The 24,424-nt window shown below is 43.9% G+C and overlaps 1 protein-coding gene across 50 annotated transcripts in view; it reads left to right on the plus strand.

The window, feature by feature from the left end:
* The window catches only part of dlg2 (discs, large homolog 2 (Drosophila)), a 222,399-nt gene that overhangs the window by 47,904 nt on the left and 150,071 nt on the right, over window positions 1-24,424 (plus strand). For 15 of the 50 annotated variants that reach the window (XR_013468461.1, XR_013468460.1, XM_078107294.1 and 12 more), the window contains exons 3-4: window positions 4,977-5,119; window positions 10,313-10,381. Coding sequence is in view for 47 of the 50 variants with exons in the window: in XM_078107294.1 (XP_077963420.1) it covers window positions 4,977-5,119; window positions 10,313-10,381 (212 nt within the window). In the remaining 3 variants the exon portion in view is untranslated. Of the gene's footprint in view, window positions 1-2,186; window positions 2,319-2,378; window positions 2,512-4,976; window positions 5,120-10,312; window positions 10,382-11,084; window positions 11,245-24,424 lie in introns of those variants that run through there. The other 35 variants (XM_078107299.1, XM_078107317.1, XM_078107318.1 and 32 more) reach the window with 11 other exon arrangements.

A 24,424-nucleotide genomic window follows, 5' to 3' on the forward strand; every position in this document is an offset into this window, starting at 1 on the left:
TGGATCATGGACTTCAGAGTCATATTCATGCGTTCCACTAGCCCGTCCGTCTGCGGGTGATACACGCTCGTACGAATGGACTTAATGCCCAGTAACCCGTAAAGTTCTCTCAGTGTGCGCGACATGAACGAGGTGCCCTGGTCAGTCAGAATCTCCTTAGGGATTCCAACTCGGGAGATGACCTGAAACAAGAGCCTGCGCGACGCTCTTTGCAGAGATATTGCGCAACGGCACTGCCTCCGGATATCGCGTTGCGTAATCCACGAGAACTAACACAAAGCGGCGCCCTCAGAATGGCCGGAGCGTTCAGTTACCGAAACTCCGGGCAGGACGCGCACCGGCGGCGCACGTCCCCCCGGGTGCCTGGCCAGTCAAATCGGGTCATTATCCAGTCTAGCATTTTTTCGTATCCCATGTGACCAGCCATTGGGTTATAGTGAGCGGCCTGGAAAATCATTTACCGGCGGCTTTTCGGCACCAGCAACTGGTGTGCAAGAGTGTTTTCTTTGAGTCCGAGTGTCACGACTCACCCTGTACAGTCTGTCCCTAATCAATGAAAAGTGCGGAAATGACTGCGCTGCGTCAGGGCGCACCAGGTGACCATCAATTCGTATCACTTGGTCGTAAGCTGAGTGTAGGGTATCGTCACGAGATCACCCTGCGTCACCGCTGAGCACAGCACACATCTCGCATAACCCTGTCGGTCGTGAACGCACCCCGTAGCATCCCCCATTAGCTTATCGAACCCCGGCCAATCTATACCCAAAATGACGGGGTGCGTCAGGCGGGAGCTAACCGCGACCTTCACTCTATGCTTTTTCCCCAGATATCTAATTTCCACCGATACCACAGGATACTCGTGAACATCCCCATGCACACACCGTATTCTCACCCGCACTGCCTCCACCAATGTCCCCGGCCGAACCAGGCTCTGGTGAATCATAGACTGGGTGCAGCCCGAATCCACCATCACCTGGCGTGTACCCCCCTGGATTCTTACTGGAACGTCGCTCCCGGACCGGGATAGGGTGCCGGAACGCCAAAACTCGGATCACCTGTCCCACCTCCATCAGCGGGCAGTCTCTCAGGAGGTGACCGAGCCGCCCGCACCTACAACACTTTTGCCCCGCACACTCCTGCAAAAGCCGCTTCCCCCCCACTACGCTGCAGCGGCTCATATGCGCTCTACAAGCGTTTTCCTGGGTTCCCGGATGTTGCGGTTGAATTTTTTAAGTTTGAATTTTTGCGGATGAATTTTTTGCAGTTGAATATTTGAACGTTGAAAAACATTCAGATACATGATTTCAATGCATAAATAGTCAGTGCTAGAAATTGAATCACCTTTTTCTTTCAAAATCCGATGACAAAGATTTACTTCCATACATTCAGTAATGACGCGACAAAGGACAAAAGACACCCAGGGCTTAAGTACACTGGGAAGGTGCAGGTGATTGGACACAGGTGGAAACGATCAGACACAGCGGACAATCACAGAACAAGGTAGGAAGTGAAGTTACCCTGGGACATAAGAGGCAGAAAACTACAAAATGAAACAGGAAGCAAACCCAAACCGTGACAGTCGAGACAGGATCAGAGAGCACTACAAATTGTTTGTACAACTCTCAACTTTCCTCAGAGACAGATTATGTAGAGCAGGCGGGCCCAATAGGTTGGTTGACCAGTCATTTGCGAAGGCAGTGGCAATGGATGCCTGCCATCAATAAAGAAAAATCACGTCACGTGACGCTTGCAGGAGCTGACCAAAACTAATGCTTAAATTCATTCAAACGCAACCCAGGCTGACTCCAATCAGTGCAAGTCATCCAGTAAGGTAATGTTGAAAATGGAATCCAGGCTTCATTCCGAACATAGACCCACGTAGTAGACACACATATGCTCTTTATATTGTGCTTAGTTTCTACTGTCTTTGTGAAAAGTTCTTATTGCCTACCCTCAACGTGTACACAACACAAGGAAAACACAAGACTGGTGTGAGACACAGGCTTTGTTGACAGCAGAAGGAAGATGCTGGGGAATGGTCTGGGATCCTTTGAACCACTTTATAGTGGAACATTTTTGTTATGTTGATTAAGGATTGGCAAGGATTGCTGGCTGTGTTAAGCACCGGGGAAGGCTGAATTAGAAATCAGCTATGCAGAGTGTTAGGTCATTGTCTGCATTGAGGGGAACAGGCGGCCTCTATGTCTGAGGATTAGGCTCACGGTTTGCTTGCCACCAGGCATCTGGTCCTCTCAAAGCACTCTGTTCACTAGATAGCACGCTGCAACATGACCGGAGTGAGCAGGGAGGTTTGCACTGTGAGTTACTCTCAACAATTTTCTTCCTCTGTATGTTTGTAAAACTAAAACGACGGTCACTCATTCTGGTGTCTCCCTGTATGCTTATAGCTATTCTTGATCACACTTCATGTTTTTTTAAGCGGAATGCTTAAAGAGGTATGGAGAATAGTATTTGAGACCAACTGCCACTGCTTGTCATGTGTACATACAGGTAAGCTATGCAGAGAGATGTCTGGTTGGATCTTTGAGTTTTGTAGAATATATTTTTATTTGAATTTTTTATAACATATCGAAAGTTATTGTTATTATTTATGCATTGGATGTCATGTGCTGCGTTGCAACGTTTAAGTACAATTCTACTGCATATCCTTTTTCGGTCGTATGTATTTTGAGTCACAACTAACAACAACTGGTCTTACACATATACTCACACCTCTGTAGACCAGCCATAAGAGCCTTTGGGGATTTGCATACATTTTGCGGTTTTCGTTTGCATTCATAGTAGCCTGTTTTCATTTGAATTTAAAAAAGAACTCGTACACTCATGGAAAACCTGGAACAGTCATGGAATTTTAAAATGGTCATTTCCAGGCCTGGAAAAGTCATGGGGAAAAAAAAATCCCAAAGGTTTTGAAAAAGTCATGGAAATTTGTTAGATTTATATGTTCATGTGGCTCATTTAAGATAATTTTGAAATAATTCATATGGTTTTAAAGAGAGACGCTCAAAATATGAGCAGGAATGTTTCATACTCTCAGTGCAAATAATTCGCACCGCGGTTGTATAAACGCACCTTAACTGAAAAGTTCAGTAGCTCACAAATCATCCACTGTGCCAGGGAAGTGTAGATTTAACCATGGTTGGCTACGTATGGAAAAGTGCATGTCACAAGTTACGACAAACAGACCCGGGACGAGCAGAATGTAAATAATATTTAGGCAAAACATTATATTTCAAACATGGGAGAGGTTCTAAACCGAACGCGTAGCGGTGTTCCTTCGGTGTGGTTTGTCATTGAGCTGCAGACACGTGACTTCATTTTCTCTTTCGTGAGATCTTTTCGTTTTGTCTATTTTACGCAGCAAAACTCTTTTGAGTCATGCAATGCAAATGCTGTGTGGTACATCATGATAATGATGCACCATCATTGCTGCGAGACTCATCCAGCAGGGACACATGATGACATTTAGTCAAAGCAGAGCATGAGGAAATTTTTGCATGTTCACATGGCTGAATGAAATATATACATTTTATGTTTGTCCAAAATGTTTGCTATATTTTAGATAAGAGGTCTTCAACAGGGGGTCCGCGGAGGTACTGCAGGGGGGTCACGAAATATTTGGTTGACCAAGACAATTTAAAAAAAAAAAAAAAATTCAACCAATTCTTTTTTTTGTCGTCAGAATTGTTTTTGTTGTCTTTAAATACACACTAACATGAATCAGACATATTGTAGTGAACGGATAAATTGATGAAGAAGAGCTCATCTTTCAGTCCGCAATACACACATTTAGCTACCCACAGAAGCTCTCTCAAGCTGGGCACCGGTTCATTCACAGGCTCCTTTCATGCAAATACGACAGCGCAGGCACTAGTCAATCAGATCGCGTTTATGCTGACGTCTAAAGAGTGCGAAGCTCAAAAATAAAAGATGGCAGTTTTAGATGCTTGTTTGTGATGGTGTTTGTGAGTGTGTGTATGTGTGCGTTTATGGGGGATGGGTGGGAGGGGGGTTGCACATAATTGTGAACCGTAGGTATTTTGTCTACTATGGAAATTTGCTCCAAGGTGGAAGAGTGAAACACGTTAATATTCTGTCATCTGAGATACATACTGAGGTTCAGATTTAAAAAAGATTTACACAGATCCCCCCCAAAAAACACATTATTAAAAGAAAAATAGCAGTTATCAATTCTGAAATACAAAAGATGGCATCTATACTGCTTCAATCTAAATTTGATACGTGGTGGTTCATCAGTACGATCACAAATCATATTTCTTTGTGGTGTGATGTCTTCATGATGTGATGTGATAGTGATTATCTTCATTTTGAAACTTTAATAGAAGCCACAGCACATGTGGATGAGATCTATACAAATTAAAATAACCATTAAGTATTAAGACAACCAAATATGTTTGCAGATGTTTCCTGAATTTGTATATAAAATAGGTCCATGAAATGAAAATAATGCAATATTTATTCTGCCAAAGTTAACAGCAGTTTAAGTGTTTCTACAGTAAGAATACATTTTGCACTGATAAGGTAAATGGTAATGAACTAACGAAATGTATACAACAAGCTTACTATCTAAACAACAAATAATCATTCATGTTTGATTTTCCAAAAAACTTTATTTTCTTAAAACAAACATGTTACACAAAAAAATTCGCTCCACTCTCAATGTCTAGAACGCCGAGAACGGACCTGCAGACATATGGAGTCCAGACTCACGGGTACGGGAGAACGTCATTTCCACAATTGGAAAAGCAGTGATGACATCACCACGTCAGCTGGTCTTGCTAATGAATTTTAATACAGTTCTTCACTTTAAAGTATTACTGTTGTTGCACAGACTCAGGTTAATCTGTCTCTACATTATATGAGTTTCTTTTAGTTTGCTGTGTTGACTGTGGAGAAGCAAACACATGAATCATCTAAAATCTCTGTGTCCACAGATATACAGGAGTTCTATGAAGTGACGCTACTAAACACACAGACGAGCTGTGAACAAAAGCTGGAGGAGGTGAACTACATGGCGGACAAGTGGGAGCAGAGTGTTTCTTTACCAAACTCTGAGCTTGCCTCTCCAGTGGAGAAGGTGAGTCAGTGTATCAGATGTAAACATCGGACATACGTGGAACTATTTTGTCTCCTGAAGTTATTAAAAAAAATGCTGGAGTAAAGCAACTTTGAGGCTGAAGCACATTTCTTGCTGAATGGATCAGCTGACGTGATTGATATGAGGTGCAAAGCATTTAAATTAGGGCTGTCAATACATATAGAAAACTAACTAAATCAGTTTCTTTTTTAAGATCTTTTTCTTTTTTAAGTCTTTAAGAACTAGAAAATGCATTTCCTGCTGAAAATGCGTTGGAATGCAATAAGCTGAAAGCTGAACTAAATTTTTTTAAATAGTTGAAGGGAATTTGAATACATTTGCTGAAAGTACAGATATTAGAAAAGCTGAAATTAATTTGAAATTGCTGAAAATACAGAAATAGGAGAAGCTGAAAGGAATTAATAGATTTGCTTAAAAAAGCAGAAATGAAAACCGCTGAAATAAATGTGAAATATTGCAAAACAAAACAGAAGTTGCAGGAGCTTAAATGAATTTAAAAAAGTACAGAAATAACAAAAGCTGAGATGAATAAAAAGAGGTTTAAAATTATTTATAGTAATAATTCTTTCTTGCGCAAAACTATAATAGCTATCTAAAAAATACGCTGTTTGTTCGAGACCCAAGACTTGTGTGACTGTTGGTCTCCGTAGGCCAAAACTAAAGAACTCTGGGATTCTATGAACACATTAATCCAATCAGCACAACCATGCCCTCTTTGGCTGTAAGGACAGAAGTTCCATATTTTTTACCCAGATTCTGACGCTGCCTCACACTAAGATCTCCGGGTCTCACTCTAGCAAACGCAACACACACTCATGTAAAAGTCAGAAACGGAGCGAAGAACTAGTGAAACAATCAGTGATTATGAAGAAAGTAGAATAGATATCAACAAGCAGTTTTGTTTTTTTTATAAAATAGTTGAGACCTGTGTCAACATTTGAAAGTTTAAATGGTGTCTGTAGCTGAAAGATTGGCAGAGCTGAAAAGTCGGAAAGTTGAAGAGGTTTAAGTGGATTTGGAAAACAAACTCCATTTGAAAACCATGTTAAAATATTAATGATTATTGATTTATATAAATTCAAGCTTAAGAGGTAGAAAGCTGAAAAGTCATAGCCATAACGGTTTAAATAGCTGAAAGTGTGAAGGAGTTGAAAGGTGCCACGGAAGAAATAGAATAAGTTCAAATAAAGAATAGAAGAACAATACTTGGAATGCTTAATGCATTCCAACAATAATAAGTTGAATAAAGATTCGAAGAACAATACTTGGAATGCTTAATGCATTCCAACAATAAAGATTTGAAGAACAATACTTGGAATGCTTAATGCATTCCAACAAATAAAGATTCGAAGAACAATACTTGGAATGCTTAATGCATTCCAACAAATAAAGATTCGAAGAACAATACTTGGAATGCTTAATGCATTCCAACAAATAAAGATTCGAAGAACAATACTTGGAATGCTTAATGCATTCCAACAATAAACGAGTTATAAACTTCAGACTGTGTGTTTTAGACACTTATTTAATGTTGTTTTTACACAAACTACATCATCTCCAAGACAGAACTCCACCCGGAACATTACATTACATGTCATTTAGCAGACGCTTTTATCCAAAGCGAATTACATTGCATTTTTAACCCATGTTTTTGTTTTAACCCATACCCGCCAACCTTGCGGTTCCTACCGCACCCTCTCTACTCCATGCACCCATTTGAACATGATGAACTAGCGACTCTTCACGCTGTCCTTGTGCAATTTGCTGTGCTCAACTCTCCGTCATTTGACAGCTATGTTTCAAATGCCAACAATCTCCCCACATTTAGCCAGGATGTTTTCAAAACCACTGTCTTCTGTCACAGTGGTGGTCCTCTGCAAACTGTGTGCCGCGCAGGGTGGATGTTGAAATGGAAGGAGCCTAGCAGCTACCAACATGTTATGTGCAATTCATAAAACAAATAACCGGATTTAGAGGCTCACGTTGGGCATATTAAAACAAAAATGAATTATTAGAATTCATTATGAGAAAAACATGGACAATGAGAAATAAATAACATGTAGTAGTAAAATAAATACATTAAATAACAAGTTTCAAAATAATGTGTGAAAAGACTATTTAAATAAGCAAATTAAGAACAGTATAATGTTATGCCTGCCAGCCATTGACGTTGCACCATCACTGCACAACCCAACAAGTTTTGCCAGTCTCAGGCCCTTCTCAGTGAAGTAAATATCCATGCAGCGAAAAACATTCCTGAGCCATAGCTCGTGTTGGTGGCTGGACTCATCTAGTTCCAATAAGAAAATTGGGCTACTTTTAATTCTTTACAAAAGCTGCTGCTCTATGCCTGAGGACATGTCGTTGATACGGTGACTCAGTGTTTGACAGTGGGATGGTCAGCACATTCCATCCACAAAGCACATGTGGAGTTGCCAGTCAGTAACTTGACTAGCACGTTTTCCTCTCCTGTAAAATTCCACCGGCATCCCCACTAGCGTTGGATGTTTTGGCTCTAGATGGCACTTTAATTTCGAAGGAATAGGGTTGGCCTACACTCCACACACTGAGCTGTCCGGTCTGCCTCGTGACCTTTCACAAAGCCGTACTTTATAAAGTTGGCGCTCCTGGCCCACGATTGGGTCACAAGAATCACTCCTCTAAATGCCAGAGTGCACAAGGTGTCTACAGATTTCAAAAATAAAAGTGTAGCAAAGCCGTGCTATCGCTGTGGGTAACAAGGTCACCAGGCAGAGGAGTGAAGACTTAAAACAAAATTTGTGGCATAAAGGGTCACATTGTATGTGTATGTAAAAACAAAAAGGGACAGTCAACCAAAAATACTAAACATAGGAAAAGTGACTTCGACTAGAAGCCACACTAGATCAGCAGCTCCTGTAACAGAATGAGCTACTGAGCCACTTTGATGAGGTCTTGCAGTAGTACCAAGATAGGGATAAGTGAAGGGGATTAGAAGAGTTCTCAGAGGCTGATGACCCGCCATGAGGTCACCGGTCCACTCCTGTTATTCCCTGCTCTGTAACCAGTCAGTCCTATGAAGACTCCACAAACGTCCTGTCAAATAATGCCATGGTCCCATACAGATTAATGAAATTAGTAACAGTCCACATTTTAGTGAGATATATAAACTAAAAGAAATCTGTTTTACGCAGTTTCAAAAGCACTTATTTAATAAACATTGTAGTTAAAAGAAACCAAATCAAAACATTATTTAAGGTTTCACATATTCAATAATCAGTTGCAGTTGCATTATCTTGACAACAATGGCCGCATTACCCTTTATATGAGATGCTGACGTTAGAGTAATACACTGTAAGAGATGACCTGTTAAGGCTGTGTTGTGTTCTGAACTCAAATGAAACACTCAGGAGACAGGAAAAGGTTAATGCCCTGCTAGGCGTTTTAATGGTCTGAAAGTCCAGTTATTCTTACTGTACATTTATACATCTGAATCCGGAAGAGTGGTCAGCGTCCCGGTTTGTGTAAATTGGTAGCCAAAACAATAATCCAGACAAGTGGCGACGGTTGGCAATAGGCAACTGCAGATCTGTAATGAGGCAAAAAACAAGCAATCAGAATGACTGCAGAAAAAAACACTGAAAAAACGTTCTACAAGGTACGAACAGCAACAATGTAGGTCTTAGCTCTCTTGATACTTGCCAGGTGATTCTATGGGAAGATCTGGCGAGGAGTGATGGGAAAAGGAGGATACTTGAAGGCTCTGGTGAGGACTGGTAACTGGATGCAGGTGTGCAGCGTCCACACCCTGCCAGCTCGTTACCAGGATGGGAAACACATGAGGCCTTGAGTGTCTAAGAGACAGGGTGACAATTGCGCAATGGATAGCGGGCAGGGACTCCAGTGGCAGAATGCGGAGGTGGCGGTTCTGAAACCGTAACATACCCTTGTAGGAAATAAAACACAAATAAATAAATTACTGCATTTTTCTAGACACATGCAATGCTACATAACACAATACAACATCATTAGTTGCTTTTGAAAAAAGAAGAAACTCGAAACTTGTAGTTGTAATTTTTTTACTAAGGAAGGCAGTGCATCATTTGGGGTGAATATGTTTGTTGACATTATTACGCCTATAACGGCCACTTGGGGACATATTTGGTAGAATAGCCAATTATTAGTTAATGGTTCCGGGGTTGAGCTATGAACTGTGAACGGAAACATCCTAGGTTAAAATCTTGTTGTGGATCTGAATTTATCACATGGTCCCTAGTATAAAAACACCAGATAATAATAAAACAATATGAATTAATCAGTGAGGAAATTACTTTCTGAATCTGTAAAGTATTTTGTCATTCAAAATGTTGTTCAATTGAATTCTAAATTGCATATTTGAAATTAATTTCCGGGTTTATCTGGAATAACATCCTCCAGAGAAAAAGAGTTGTATTGCTAACAGACATTATACAGTACACAAATTGACGTCAATTTCATTATTTTCATGAGAAGGGCTGAGTTTCTTATAATCCTAACAAAGATTTTTTAATAAACAAAAAACCCCAGTAATATCTGAAGTAAGAGGCTGTATAGATTCATATATCCCTATTTATCATGGGATAAAGCAAGCCTGCATGTACTAAGGGTTTGTAGTGTGTCATACTGTGCTACGGATTTATTTCTGGTTGCCACTGGAACATGTAGGCTTACGCTTTCCAAGCTTCTAATTAAAGACTTACCAGAGCAGGAGACAGACCAACCAATGATGCCAATGATGACTCCATCAATCCCTCTCTCTGCCAAATCGTCCATGACCCTTAAGACACTCTTCTTTTGTTTTAAATTTGAAGTGTGATATGAGTTTTTATTTGTTGATTAACTGTAAACATTTACACATTCCATATAAATAATTAAGATTAGATTTATTTACAATATACACTCAAAGCATTTGACATATTTGGCTATATTTTCATATTACACAGTGTTCCTTTTTTTTTGCATTCAAGGTAGGCACATCTTTGTCCCAGCTCAAACAGTGCACCAGCCATTAGCAAATAGCTGAAAATAGGCCTAGCACAATGCATTGAGGGTATAAAATAATGCTTCCCTGAACATGACTGGTCCATTATTTTCCTGAACTTTTGGTTGTTCCTCGGTGCAGTGTGTTTCAGTTTGACTGTCTTTTCACTCCAGCAGAGGGAGCAGAGCAGCGCAGAACCCAGCAGGATCGCGATGAGAGAGATCACTGCCATGGCGTCTGAGGTGAGTTCTCACTGGAAGCCATGTTTCCTTCAGTGTTTGTGTGTGCGTGTGTGTCTCAATTTAGCTGCATGGGATCTAATACATTATATTGCTGGGGCTTATTACCTGCATCCATTTACATCTGGGATCTTGTGATCTTGTGTTTACATCAAACGCTCCTGAGTTTTAGTTAGCCAAGGTTTAGGTTTACTGTTGGAAATCTTACATGCAAAAGTTTAGTTAGTTACAAAAGACAACTAAAGAAAATGTAACGTTTGTAATGTTTTCAGAGTGCAGTTTATAAAGCAACAAGGCAGTAGTGACGTCCTCATTGAGGGGTTTAGAATTTGTAACTTTCAATGGTATCTTTAATATCTTAGAAAAATAGTCATAATACCTTTTCATTTTAGTAAAAGAAAACATGATTGAAATAAAAAAGAGCCAGTGCAGACAGTTTAATTTTCATCTAGTTTGACTGGAGTGAAACCTGAGAAATTACTTATGAGACAATGTGTTTGGGTCAGGTACATACCAGCTTTGAACTCAACGAGTATAGCTGGCCTTTGAGTATGTCCTTCAATTAGCACTGTTGATCACATAAACCGACAAGTCTAAAATTATCCCACCCGGTCTCTATACGTGAGTGACAGCCCTAATAAAGCAGGTTAAAGCATTCCTCCTCGCTAATGCAATAAGTGGAAGCCGCCTCCCCTTTAAAGATTGTCATTGCTACTCTTGCAAAGAGCACCTGAGTCGCTGAGGGTGTTCAGTAAAAACAACGTGACATTGTGAGTGTAGGGCTCAAGCTTCGTCCACAGATGAAAGCAGTAATCAAGGTAAAATTCTTCAACACACCGCGTCACCAGGATGGCTCCAGCAAACAGGTACCGGGACCGTTTAGACGGGAAATGTGATATGGTCCAGAGTCTTATAGACTGTAGAGAGAAACAGGTTAGACATCATAGATGTTGAGGTAGCTCACTGTGAGACCGGGCAGGTCACTGATAAAGATTCACAACATAAAGGTGCTAAAATATATATATAGTGTACTGTACATGCGGGTCGGATTCCTGTAAATGTGTTTTCATGGTAACATTACATTACAGGTAATTTAGCAGACGCTTTTATCCAAAGCATTACATACATTATTAACCCATGGCTTTTCACATTTTGCCCGTGGAGCAATTAGGGGTTAGGTGTCTTGCTCAGGGACACTTCGACTTGAGACAATCGGGACTCGAACCACCAACCTTGCAGTTCCCAGCACACCCACTCTACCCCCTGCGCCACGACGACCCATACATAGTTTGAGGTATATTTTATCTCATAAGGAACAATGCATAAATCTGTTTTGCATTCAACTACACATATTTGTTTGTACTTTTACATAATACTGCTGTAACTCTTTAAAATGATTTTTCTGTGCGCATTAGTCAAGATTGAGTTGTTTGTTTGAGATAATAACTGCGCTGCAGTTAATTGTTTAAAATCTGCATTTTTAGCCTATTTTCATGATTTTTTAGAGAGACCGAACTCCTCCCAGGGATTAAACCTGATTCTTTTCAAATTCGCGTAGTGTAATCTTGAGACCTTAAGGCTGGCACATGCTTCTGCGTCTTTCCGCGCAGTTGTGTCGACGCACTCGTTTAAATTCATTCTCAGACCTTAACAATGTTTAAGATGGGGCTCTTGCGTCTGCGTGTCCTTGGGTCTCTCTGAAAACGCAGAAGCATAAACTAGGCTTTAGGCTCTAAAAACTGCATTTTGTCAGAAGAAATTCAAAACTATGTGTGTAGAGAGCATTTTGAAAAAACACCATTCGCCGTTGTTTTAACTTGACCATACTTTATCTAATCTGCTCCATATTTCTTATATAGCATGAACTTCTCACCTTGTAGACATCCATATGATCATTTTTAACCTTAGTCATAACGTCACCTGGGGGAAACAGGAGATTTAATGTTTTTTTATTTTACACCCTGCTTCTCACAGGTTATGCTCCTCAAAGGTTAATCTGATCCCTCTCAAAAATTCTTAGCAGGGAGTTAAGACCTTGATAATGATTCACTGTGAATATTGTAAGAATACGATAATCGGTGGCGAGAGGGAGCATCGGCAAAATTGATCCTTCACCAAGAACAACTAATTCGTTCTAATTCTAATAACTACTCCACATCATTGGATTCTTTCCAATTTACACATGTTTGATGAGACTCTGGGCCTGAAGAGATGTAAAGTTCATAGCGTTATAGCGCCACCTACTGGTGACAGGAGGTCAAATCTTCTAGTATCCAGTAAAAAACGAAGGTGGCATTTCGAGAGGCTTTAATTTTGGAATGGTACATTAGAATGTCATGGCTATCCTTGAGTGACACCTGGAGGTGGTATACTATCAACCTGAAGTGGAATTATCATGTAAATATCGATACTTCACTTTTAAATCTAATCTGAGTTTGACCAGAAGTTAACTGGTGAAAGATTTTGAAGGAAGTTGGCTCATGTATGGTATTTTGAGAGGCTTTGTAGTTTTGTAATAGTACATCAGAATGTCGATTGTCACTGAGTGACACCTGGAGGTGGTATACTATCAACCTGAAGTGCAATTGATACCATTCTCCTCACAAATTAATCATTAACTTCATTAATTAAGATGAAGTTTGCAAAGCGGCATCCCTGGTGTCGCTCCTTATGGTTAACGACAACCTGACTCATGGTCCGACAGCCGCAGGACTTTTTGGTTGCGTTTGTAGCCGTCCGGCCAGTGCCCCGGCATGCAGAGTAGCGAGGACCCGGCTCTGGGGGTGTTTGGTAAAGAGATCCGGGTTGGAATCGCGGGAGTCGTGTTCGCGGTCCCTTTTATCCTTGCCGCCGCAGAGATTGACGGTTCCCTGCCACCCAGAGATGAGTCACAGCTCCCGATAACGAGTGCGGACTGAAGGGAGACTTAAGGTGAAGTAGCTCAACGTGCTATTTAGCAGCAAGCTACTGAGAAGTTTAACTTTGCCCGGACGGAATAGTTTTTTCGTCGTGCTACCAGCTAGAACCAAGACACTTTTTTTTGGCTAGCCTATTCAGCTGGCTAGGCTGGGGGATCAAGCGGCGTTCCTTTATCAGGCCAGACAGGATCAGAGAGAGGCCCTATCAATGGCGAGGACCGTTATAGAGCAACAGGCCAAGACTCCTGCATCATTGGATATTCCTAGAGAGAAAATGATCCGATTTCACTGGTTACCCATCTCAAGGTGAACCATGCGTTGAGTGTATAGCGTCCATTAAATCTTGTTTAAAGATTGCCAGAGTCCCAGAAGAGGATAAAATCGAGTTGCTCCGACAGCATCTCAAGGGTGAAGCCAAGCTGACGGTTAGGTTTCTGCTAAGAGAAGAAAATACTGATGTTACTCAGGTCTTTGACGTTTTGGAGAAAACCTATGGCGACAAAGTCCCTGTTGGGACTCGCCTTAGAGAGTTTTATGATAGGAAGCAAGGGCCAGGGGCCTCATTTATAAACGTTGCGTACGCACAAAAGAAGGCGTAAGCCGCTCTCTAAGCAATAATTGGTATTTATAAAAAGCAAACTTGACGAAAAATGTGCGGTACTTCACGCATGCTCGGACCCATGCGTACGCACAAAAACGGATGAAATAAGGACCGTCGGCAAATGCAAGAAACACGCAATGTGTGTGAAAGTGTGTAAAACTAGACTGTTGTGTAAAAAAATGCCAATACTGCCTCTCATAAATAACACAAACACCCGTTTGATCGATCTGCAGCGTAAAACAAACAGAAATACAAATTAACACATTTTCAAAAAGAAAAGGGAAATATGTTCTGCAATAATATTGGCATGTTATGCAATTCATCCTCAAAACACAGCTGTTGCTTGTCAGATGCAATCAAATGGACAGTAATAAAATGCCACGATGCCATCACAATGCGTAATGACGCGAAATGGCTGATCTTGCGCTCTTAGAAGATGTGGCAAATGGAAGGATTCACGCTGTAGTGCAGTGCACCATCGGCCTGTTTAAGGGCTGATGGCGCTGCCTCCACTGCACTGGAAGGAGGTTATTGTTTACTCCTGAAAAGGTGTGCAAAATCGTGCTGGCATGTGCTGTGCTACATAATGTGGCACAGCTTCCAAACGTGCCTCTACCCCCCTGACGCCGATGTTGGCCCAGACCCTGTCCCCGATCCCCAATCATTGCCGCCAGTCTCTCATCAAGAGGGGACAGCTCCGGTGTCCCCTTTCCTCCACCCGTGGCAGACACACTTGGGTGCGATGGCGCGCTAAACGCTTTTTTGCATCCACTTTGATGTCAGACCATTTTTTCTTTATTTCGGCCACGGTTTGAGTTTGTGAGGCTGCAGCGTTGCTCTGCAACCTTTCGCCACTCAGGTGCCTTTTTGGCATTAGTAATGCCCATACTGTGCCCTCCAAAGAGCATTTGACTTCTCCTTTCCACCTCGACAATGATAATTTCGACTTCACACTGAGTGAAGTTACGTTTCTTCGTTTTCATCTCAGTGTTTGCCATGATTTCGCAATCGATGAATATTAATTTGTGGGCGTTCCACAGACTATATAAGGGCAACTATGGGCGTGACATGAAGCCGCAAAAGCTGCGCTGCATTTAGAAGTGATTGTGATTTTTTTAAGGGAGAACTGCGTAGGACGTGCGTGCGCACGGTTTTATAAGTCTGAATATTTCTGTGCGTACGCACGTCCTATGTTTCATCCGTACGTCACTTCTGGCGCAAATCCTACGCAAGGTTTTATAAATGAGGCCCCAGGTGAGAAGATACGTGCCTATGCTTATGACCTTCAAGAAAAACTGTGTAAGCTGAAACCGCGAGACAGATCTGGACCAAATGCTGAAAGAACAGTTCGTACTTGGGTTAAGAGATGACTTCTGACGGCGTGAGACAAAGAGACAAGAGAAGGCGCAACCAGCTCTGATCTTCCATGATCTGATGCATTCAGCCATCACGTAGTCTGAGGAGGAAGAAGCCCCGGCAGCTGCGGCCAGGCGCCCAGTGCGAGGAGCAGTTCATGCAACACCTGCTGAAGAAAAATCTTCTCAATTGACCATGAAATCACTTCACGAAGCTATTCAACATCTTGCTGCAGGCCAGGAGGAGCTTTTTAAAGCGGTTCACCGCAGGGAGCAGGCTGCAATGCCTTCGAGACCACCTCTAAGAGACAGCGAAGGACGACTCATTTGCTATACCTGCAATCAACCTGATCACACGAGCCGCATGTTTAGACAGGGGAATCAAGCAGAACAGATTGAGGATGACAGTTGTTGATATCACAGGGGGGAGCCAAGTCGAGAGCAATACACAGAGCTCTAGTGGTTCGGCTTTAGCTGTCATTAGAGCAGTCACTCAGGCAAAAGAGAGAGACTCTGCAACTCCCAGCAGTGCATTCGGGGAGTGCTTCACAATTGATGTTTTAATAGGTGGTGTAAAGACCAGCTGCCTTTTGGACACCGGTTGCGAGGTCACTACCATTCCCGAGAGCTATTTCAAGGGAGCATTTTCAGGGGAATGAATGTTGTCTGTCGCCAGCTAAATGGGGTCGCCTGACGGCTGCCAATGACATTGAAATCCCGGTTGTTGGGTGTTTGGAGGCAGATGAGTGTATGGGCAAGCTGTTGAAGGGTCGGTGTGTTTTTTTGCTGAAGGACAGTTGCAGTGGCCCTAATGGAAGGAAAGTAGTACCTGGTATTTTAGGGATGAACGTGATCAGCGAGCTCAAGGGCTCTCTGACCGATTTCGAGGTTATTAAGAAGCTGGACCGAGGGACACCACCGCCAGGGCAGGCTAGCCTACACCGTGTGCTGGCCACCATTGAAGAAGAGGAACGGTGTGTGGGACCAAATGGGCGAATAGGGTTCGTGAGAGTGGCAGGGAAGCAGGCTGTTATCATTCCCCCCTTCAGTGAAAAAGTGATCGAATGTCGCTGTAGGATACCCCCTAGGGTAACATGTAAGGTGCTGGTTGAGGCATCAGCCAGTGCAAGTCTCCCTCGCGGTCTACTGGTGGCAAATGTTCTGGCCCAAGCAACTGAGGGGAAGGTTCCGGTCTGGTAAACCAGAGGAAATCGTACCAAGGGAAGTCGTTTCTGTGGAGGAGGTGGATAGAGGAGTGTATGTGAGGAAGGTCAGCCGGGATGTGTTCTCCGAACATAACAGTGATTTTGGATAAACCACTACAGTAACTCACCGTATTCGGACTGTGGATGCAAGGCCAATTAAGCAAAGGCATCGACGTATAGCCCCACATATATTCCAAGAATTTAAGAAACACGTGCATGACTTGGTTGCGCAAGGGGTACTTAAAGAAAGCTGCAGCCCGTGGGCCTCCTCCGCTGTAATTGTCATTAAGCGAGACCAGTCTGTATGGTTCTGTTGCGATTACCGTAAGTTAAACAATGTCACCTTGAAGGGCGCCTAGCCTCTCCCCAGGGTCGAGGAGTTGTTGGACGCCCTGGGAAAGGCTAAGTTCTTCTCCTCTTTGGATTTGACAGAAGGCTATTTTCAGGTGGCAGTTCATGCAGACGATTAGGAGAAAACGGCCGTTACCACACCATTTGGCGTGTACCAGAATGCCATTTGGTCTGTGCAACGCCCCGGCCACATTTCAGAGACTAATGGAGGTCGTCCTAGGCGATCTGCCATTCGGCGTTTTACTTATATATTTGGACGATGTCCTAGTCTTCCCCAGTGATTTCGACAGCCACTGTGAAAAACTGGACCTGGTGTTCAGTCGTCTTCAGTCGGATCATGGGCTGAAGCTTAAGCCAAGCAAGTGTTTCTTGTTTAGGTCGGAGGTCAGATTCTCGGGTCACATTGTTTCTGCAGAGGGTGTTCAAGTGGACAGGGAAAAGGTCCAAGCACTCCAGGATTGTCCGGTGCCCAGGAGTACCAAAGATGTGCTGCAAGTGGTTGGGTTTATGTCTTACTACAGGCGTTTTGTCCCGAACTTTGCCCAGTTAGCAAAGCCGTTACATTCCCTGATGGGAAAGAGTAGGAGAGAGGGTGGCGGACCGTTGATTCCTTTTGTTTGGAGTAGAGAGTGGCTTTAATAGGCTAAGGGAACACCTTATGTCATCTCCAGTACTATCCTGATTTTTCACTTCCGTTCATCCTCACCACTGAAGGGAGCCTTCTTGGACTGGGGGAAGTGCTCAGACAGCGGCATGAGGGGGTAGAGCGTGTTGCGTTTGCTAGTCGGCCTCCGGGGTTCCGAGCGAAATGACAAAAACTATAGTGCATTCAAACTTGAGTTGTTAGCCCTTAAATGGGGTGTAACAAAAATTCTGGGACTTCGTAATGTACTCTAGATTTGTTGTAGTGACTGACCATAACCCTCTGCGCTATCTTGAGACTGCTAAACTCTGGGCCGTGGAGCAGAGGTGGGTTGCCCAGTTGGCAGAGTATGATTTTGAGGTGCACTATAAGCCGGGGAGAGAGAACAAAAATGCAGACGTGCTGTCCCGGCTCCCTCGAACACAACAACCCGAGGTCAGAGACCTCACACGAAGTGCGTGCCTGTCTATGGCCTGGACAGGACGCAAATGCGAGAAAGCCTGGTGTGCAGATGGCATCCCAAGCTGCCGTCACAGCATCGGTTTCTGGGCATAGCTGGGAGGAGCTTCAGCAACTTCAGGCGGAGGACCCTGTTGTGGGTCCTATAGTAAGGGCAGCAAAATGTAACACTCGGCCCAACAAGAGCCAGTTACGTGAAATGGCCCCGGAACTTAAGACAGCTGGTGTTCAGTATGGAGCATGAGCACGGGGGTCATTTCAGCCAGTCACTAATGTGACAACACCTGTTGGACATGGACTACACCCGACTGGAGATGTTTGTGGGAGGCTATGAGAATGTTTTAGTGCTAACTAACATGTTCACGCGTTTCACCATTGCTGTACCCACTAAAGACCAGGCTGCCAAAACTACATCCAGGGCCATTGTCAGGCACTGGTTTGTGTACTATGGCTGCCCATCTAGGCTTCACTCAGACCAGGGGCGCAGCTTCGAGGCTAGTGTCATCAAAAAACTCTGTCGTATCTACGGCACCTTTAAGAGTCGTACGAGCCCATATCACACCCAAGGAAACGCCCAATGCGAGCGATTCAATAGAACGATGCACGATATGCTAAGAACTTTGTCGCCAGAGACAAAACGCAATTGGAAGGAAGTCCCGCACTGCACTTGTCAGACCAGGTGATCGGGTACTGCTGAGGAAACATCGGACAAAGGGAAGGTAGCTAAGGTACCTAGTGGTCCAGCAGAACCACCCTGACTTACCAGTGTCCACCGTCAGGCCAGAAACTGGGGGGACATCAAAAGTAGTGCACCGAAATCAGGTGAAACATTGCATTTTTCAGACACCAGTTACAGAAGCAGTTACCCCCATGCGCAAGAGAGCTACATCCGGTTCAGACACTGATCCTGTAGGGTTAGTTTATATTCCTTAAGTCTAAAATGATCCTTTACTTTTGTTGTCTTTGTTTTGGTTTTTGCCATGTAAAGAAAAAAGGTTGAAATTATGTGTGCTGCAGGAGTGTTTATAGTTATTCAGTGCAATACCTTGCATTTGTTCTGTTAATGCCTGAGTTCTTATTTTCTTACTATGCCCCTGGGGGTAAGTGGGGGAGTCTCTGGTGCGGCAGGGTTCGAAGGGGGGGAATGTAGCAGGTACGAGATATACGTCTATTGTTTATCTCTCTGCCTTTAATACTACTTTCCGCTGAAGTCTTGACCGCAGCGAATCAGCAGGTGGAAAAACAGGAAGGGAAGAGAGTGGGAGGAACAGGAGAGAACGGATGGCAGCTGCTTGACCCAGCAGAAACGGAGCAAAAACCATGACGTTTAAAACCCGACTTCACTTAGCGTTAACGACACAAGGTGATTGCCGTTTGCCTTTGGAGTGTGTAGCCGTTCGAGATGCTCAAGCGAGCTACCAGCTCGAACCAGGACAGTTTTATTTGGCTAGTATATTTTATTTGATACTTTGCGGACTCAGAGAACGGGATTTGAGCCGTAAGGCTGTTGGACATTTCCACTTGGAACAAGGTACTGTTCTTGTTTAGAATGAACCATTTTTCTGATTAAAGCAACTACTGAGTGTGGGGACACTAGTCAGTGACATTCATTGTGTACTGTCTTTGATCACTGCTGTTAGTTTTCCTGTGTGATTCTACATTATTCATTATACAACCAGAACTGTGAGGAGTGATTTAGGGTAACCAACACATTCTTATACACGTTGTATTTGTTCATTTATTTTTCTAGTGCAATTCCACAGAGCACCTCCAAACATACCCTAATATTTTAATATTTAAACACTGAAGGGCACTCCAGTTAATCGCTCAATACCGGAGGAGAGTAGTGGGACAACTACAATAGGTGGAGAGTTACGTAGTTAGAATTGAAGGGGACCATTCGAATGGTCAAAGAAAGGTATAAACTAATGTGTTGTACCATCACATTACATTTATATGTCATTTAACTGAAGCTTTTATCCTATGTGACTTACAATAAATGCATTCAACCATCGGGATACAAAATCAGAAGAGCAACAAACAAGAAAGTGCAATTTCCTCAAATAAGCCAATTTACAATGTGCTATAGAGAAGTGGCATTATAAGTACAATTTAAGTGCTACAATTTGTAAGTCTTTTACCTCACCTCATAGTCCTAATCTTAGTGTCTTTCCGGAAAGAGCTTGGTTTATTTGAGCGTTGTTTCTCCAATAAATCTCCAGTGAATTCTATTGGTGTGTGTTACTGAAAGTCCCTGGTCTTTAAAGGATGTGTGGGCCCTCATCACGAGTCAGATAGATGAAGTCAACGAATTTGATAATAATTAAAAAATAGTTAAAACTACAAATAAATGAATCCACAACAACCTTGACTTTATCTGTCTTACTCCAGAGAAGACTGTATGCAAGCTCTGATTCTGGACAAATCCATACCAATATTTTGTCAAGGGGTGCGTGGGAAGGCAGGACTCAAACGCAGAGTTCAAAAACAAAAGGACTTTAATAGTCAAAACGGGCAAAAACACACAGGAACTAAGGGCAAAAAGGCAGACAGGAACGAGAGGCAGGCGGGACGATTGACAGGGACATGCGTGACAAAAGACAACAAGTGACAACAGACACACATGGCCTAAAAACACTAGGGAGGTGCAGGTGATTGGACACCGGTGGAAACAATCATGACATGACAGACAATCACAGAGGAGGACAGGACAAGGCAGGAAGTGACATGACCCAGGGAGAACAGAGGCAAGAAACTACAAAATAAAACCAGACATTAACCCAAACCGTGACAGAACTCCCCCCTCAAGGGCCAAACTCCAAATGGCCCTAACCTGACCAGGAACAGACAAGGGGCGGGAGGGAAACCAGACGATGGTAGGCCGCCTGGGGAACTCTGGCGGGCGGCCCGGCGGGCAGTAAAACGGCCCGGGAAGCCTTTGGGGGTCGGCCCGGCGGACTGGCAAACGGCCGGGGAGCCTCCGGGGGTCGGCCCGGCGGACAGGCAAACGGCCGGCTCCGGAGTGCCGACTGCAGGGCACTGAACGTCTGGGATGGCCGCCTGGGAAACACGGGAAACCTCCAGGGTCGGCGGCGGCTCGGGGACACGGAACACCTCCGGAGTAGTCGTCGGCGGCTCGGGGACACGGAACACCTCCGGAGTAGGCGGCGGCGGCGGCTCGGAGACACGGAACACCTCCGCAGTCGGCGGCGGCTCGTGGACACGGAACACCTCCGGAGTGGTCGGCGGCGGCGGCTGAGGGACACGGAACACCTACGGAGTCTCCGGCTCAGCCCCCCCCTCAAGGGCCGGATCCCAGACGGCCCCCAAGCCACCAAAGGGAGGGTGGGAGAGGACCACGGGATGGGAGGGAGGGAGCCTGAGTCCGGGAGCAAGTCTCGGGGCCGGTACAGGCCGAGTCGGGGCCATGAGTCTCGGGGCCGGTACGGGCCGAGTCGGGGCCATGAGTCGTGGGGCCGGCACCGGGGTCAGGGACTTGGAATGTGGGGCCGGTACTGGTCGGGTCGGGGGCATGGAACGTGGGGCCGGTACTGGTCGGGTCGGGGGCATGGATCGTGGGGCAGAACAGAACATACAGCACTGTGCTGTGGAATTCCTCGATGTGTCAAACAGAAGGGGAATGATTGGCAAACGGACCACTTTACACACTGCCAGGAATACAGTGTGACCAAAATGAGTGACTGTCACGCTGAATGCTTGACATGTGAGAGCCCTGACAGTGTGCCAATATTGTGTCAAAATATGCTAAATCGACGTAACCTTGCACGGGACCACTACATTGTCCCGTTATGAAGGGAGGAACGAAACCAGCCTCCAGCAGCTCTGCTGCTGTTTACTGCAGCTAACTAAGAAGCCTCTAATGCATTTATTTACAAATTACAAATTGTGAGTGTGTGCGTCTGTGAGTGTAGTATAGAGCAGTGTTTTTCAACTTTTTTGCGTCAAGGCACACCCACAACCGGAAATTATATGAAAATCAATCCCAAACATTGTTTCAGCATGAGCATAATATACTCTAAGAAATCAGGGAAATGCGTGTTCTATTTGTTGTGTTTTATTAAACTTAACATCATCCTAATGCCAAGATGGCACAGGCTTAATGCCCAGGTATCTCTTAAGCCTAGTTTATGCTTCTGCGTTTTCAGAGCGACGCAGACGCAAGACCCCCTTGCGTCGCTTTTCACACCTCCTTGCATCCTTGCGTGTGTCGAGCCATTTTTCTAGGCTTGCGTCGACGCAAGCCTCCCGCAGCGCACCAGCCTGCGATTGGTCTGCTAACTACATCCTTTACGGAGTCTCACATTTCCGCTTTCATAGCCAGATACCGCCATTATTGAAACGAAGAATGTTTACGAGAGAACGGATGGGATTTAAGAACTTTTGTCGGAAGAAATGTGTAAATATGACCGCTTATACAAGCCGTCATTGGCGGGTTGTAGAAGCGGGTTGGATTCACGGAGGCTGATCGCCGCAAACGCCGGTTTGCTAGTCGAGAGGTGCACAAAGTTGTGGAGGAAAATACGGGACAAATGTGTCCGCAATGAAAAGTGGCGATGCACGGGGCAATGAAGTATATGATAAATAAACAAACAAATAAATAGACGTGACTCTCTAGGTCGTCTTCAACAAAAACACGTTACTCCGCCTGTTGTTCTGGAGGTGAATTGCTCTGCAACACATGCAGAACCATGAATTGAAACGAGTGCGTCGACGCAACGACGCAGACGCAAACGGCAGCCTTAAATCTCACTTTTTAAAATTGTCGCCTCAGCAAATCTGCCTATTAATTACGCTGCGTACCGCCACCCACAGGCAGAGGGGAGTATTGAACCTTCATACCACCAACAGCGCGATGACACGCACACACACAAACACACAAGTTGGCTCTTTTTTTTTCACCAATAAAGTGACAGTATGTAAAAAATGATTTTTTTTCACGGCACACCTGACAGCCTCTCGCGGCACACTGGTTGAAAAACACTGGTATAGAGAGCAATTTCTGATGTTAAAACAAATCCTAATCCGATTCATCGATTAATCAAAGAAAAATCGACCGATTAATCAATTATCAAATAATCATTAGTTGCAGCCCTAATGATATGATATGAATGAATGATAATAGTTGTCCCAAACAAGTACAGTTTTGATAATGTAGACACTGACTTTGCATAAAAATTGAGTTTTGCATAGAAATGATGTTTATGGGTGGACACAGACACAAAGGCATTACCTGCAACCAGTATTTTAGCCCTTTTTAAAATTTCTGCATGCAGCTAAAATTATTCACTCGAGGTTTTCTAGCAAATGATCACACACGTACAGTAAAATGTATGGACCATAGTCAGTCGAATGCAGTGCTACCGCCACTCTAGATGAAATTTAAGCCAGATTATTATTATTAAATTCCAGCAGTCTGCCACAGCAGCTAGCCAGCAAGATAGAGAGCATGGGAATCAAATTAATTTCGCTGAGCTGACGTTCTCGTCCTTCACATGCTTCCCGTGCTCTCTCATCCTAGTGGTTCCGCCCGTAGAGGAGAGAGAGAGGCTGAGAGAGAGCGAGAGAGACCGAACTGATCAGAAGAGACTGAGGCGGAATGAGAGGGAGAGAAGCTAAGGAATGATTTTGGGTTGTTGGAGGAGGCCAGTCAAGCAGTTATGCGTTTTTAGTGTGTGTTTGTGTATGCATGTTTGGGCTGATGACGCACACTTTGAGATGGCGTTAGGAATCTCGATCACCGTTAGTGCTGTGGAGAAGGCATCCCAATCCTCTCAAAGGGCCAACATGGTGTAGCATTGGTCCGCCGTGGCTCCTCTTCCTCGTCAGTGTGTGTGAGTGTTTTTGTGTGTGTGCGCGAACGTTTTTGTGTCTTCTTTTCTTCATTTCCACCCCCTCTTATTTTTATTCTTCAGCAACACCTACCTTTTTTTAATTATCTTTACTCCTTGCTTCCTCAAACTGGTGGGGTTTTTTGCCTTCATCTTCCTATCTTTTTTCCCTTTAGTGGTGATAAAGTTGGGCATACGTTGAGAGCTTCTTTTTTGTCCAGCCAGCATGGATTGTCTTTGCATTGTCACCACTAAGGTAAGAAACCCAGCTGGATTGAATAATTCACAGGACCAGAGAAGAGAGGAAATGGAGACACTGACTGTGATTGTGGGAGAATAAGGGATCCAGTGGAACAGGAGCAGACAAAACTTTTCTCCCAATGTTTGCACTTGTAATCACGTTTTTGTCAGTGCTTGTCTTCGTTCCCTTGTCACTTTGAGCCTTGATGTGAAGAGTTGAATGGATGATTCATTAATGTTGGTATAGGATGCTTCCAAGTTGTATGTAGTGTGAGTTTGACATTGAGTGATTTTATGTGTGTGAGAGAATGAGCCATTACCCCCTAACTACAGTATGCATGTCATAATCCGGCAGCCTGTCAGCCAGCCAGCTTGCTGCTGCAACTCACGAGCACTTGGTATTCTCCCAACAATGTTTTGCATTA

Source organism: Gasterosteus aculeatus, chromosome 7 (assembly GCF_964276395.1).
Source record: "Gasterosteus aculeatus chromosome 7, fGasAcu3.hap1.1, whole genome shotgun sequence".
Taxonomy (NCBI): domain Eukaryota; kingdom Metazoa; phylum Chordata; class Actinopteri; order Perciformes; family Gasterosteidae; genus Gasterosteus; species Gasterosteus aculeatus.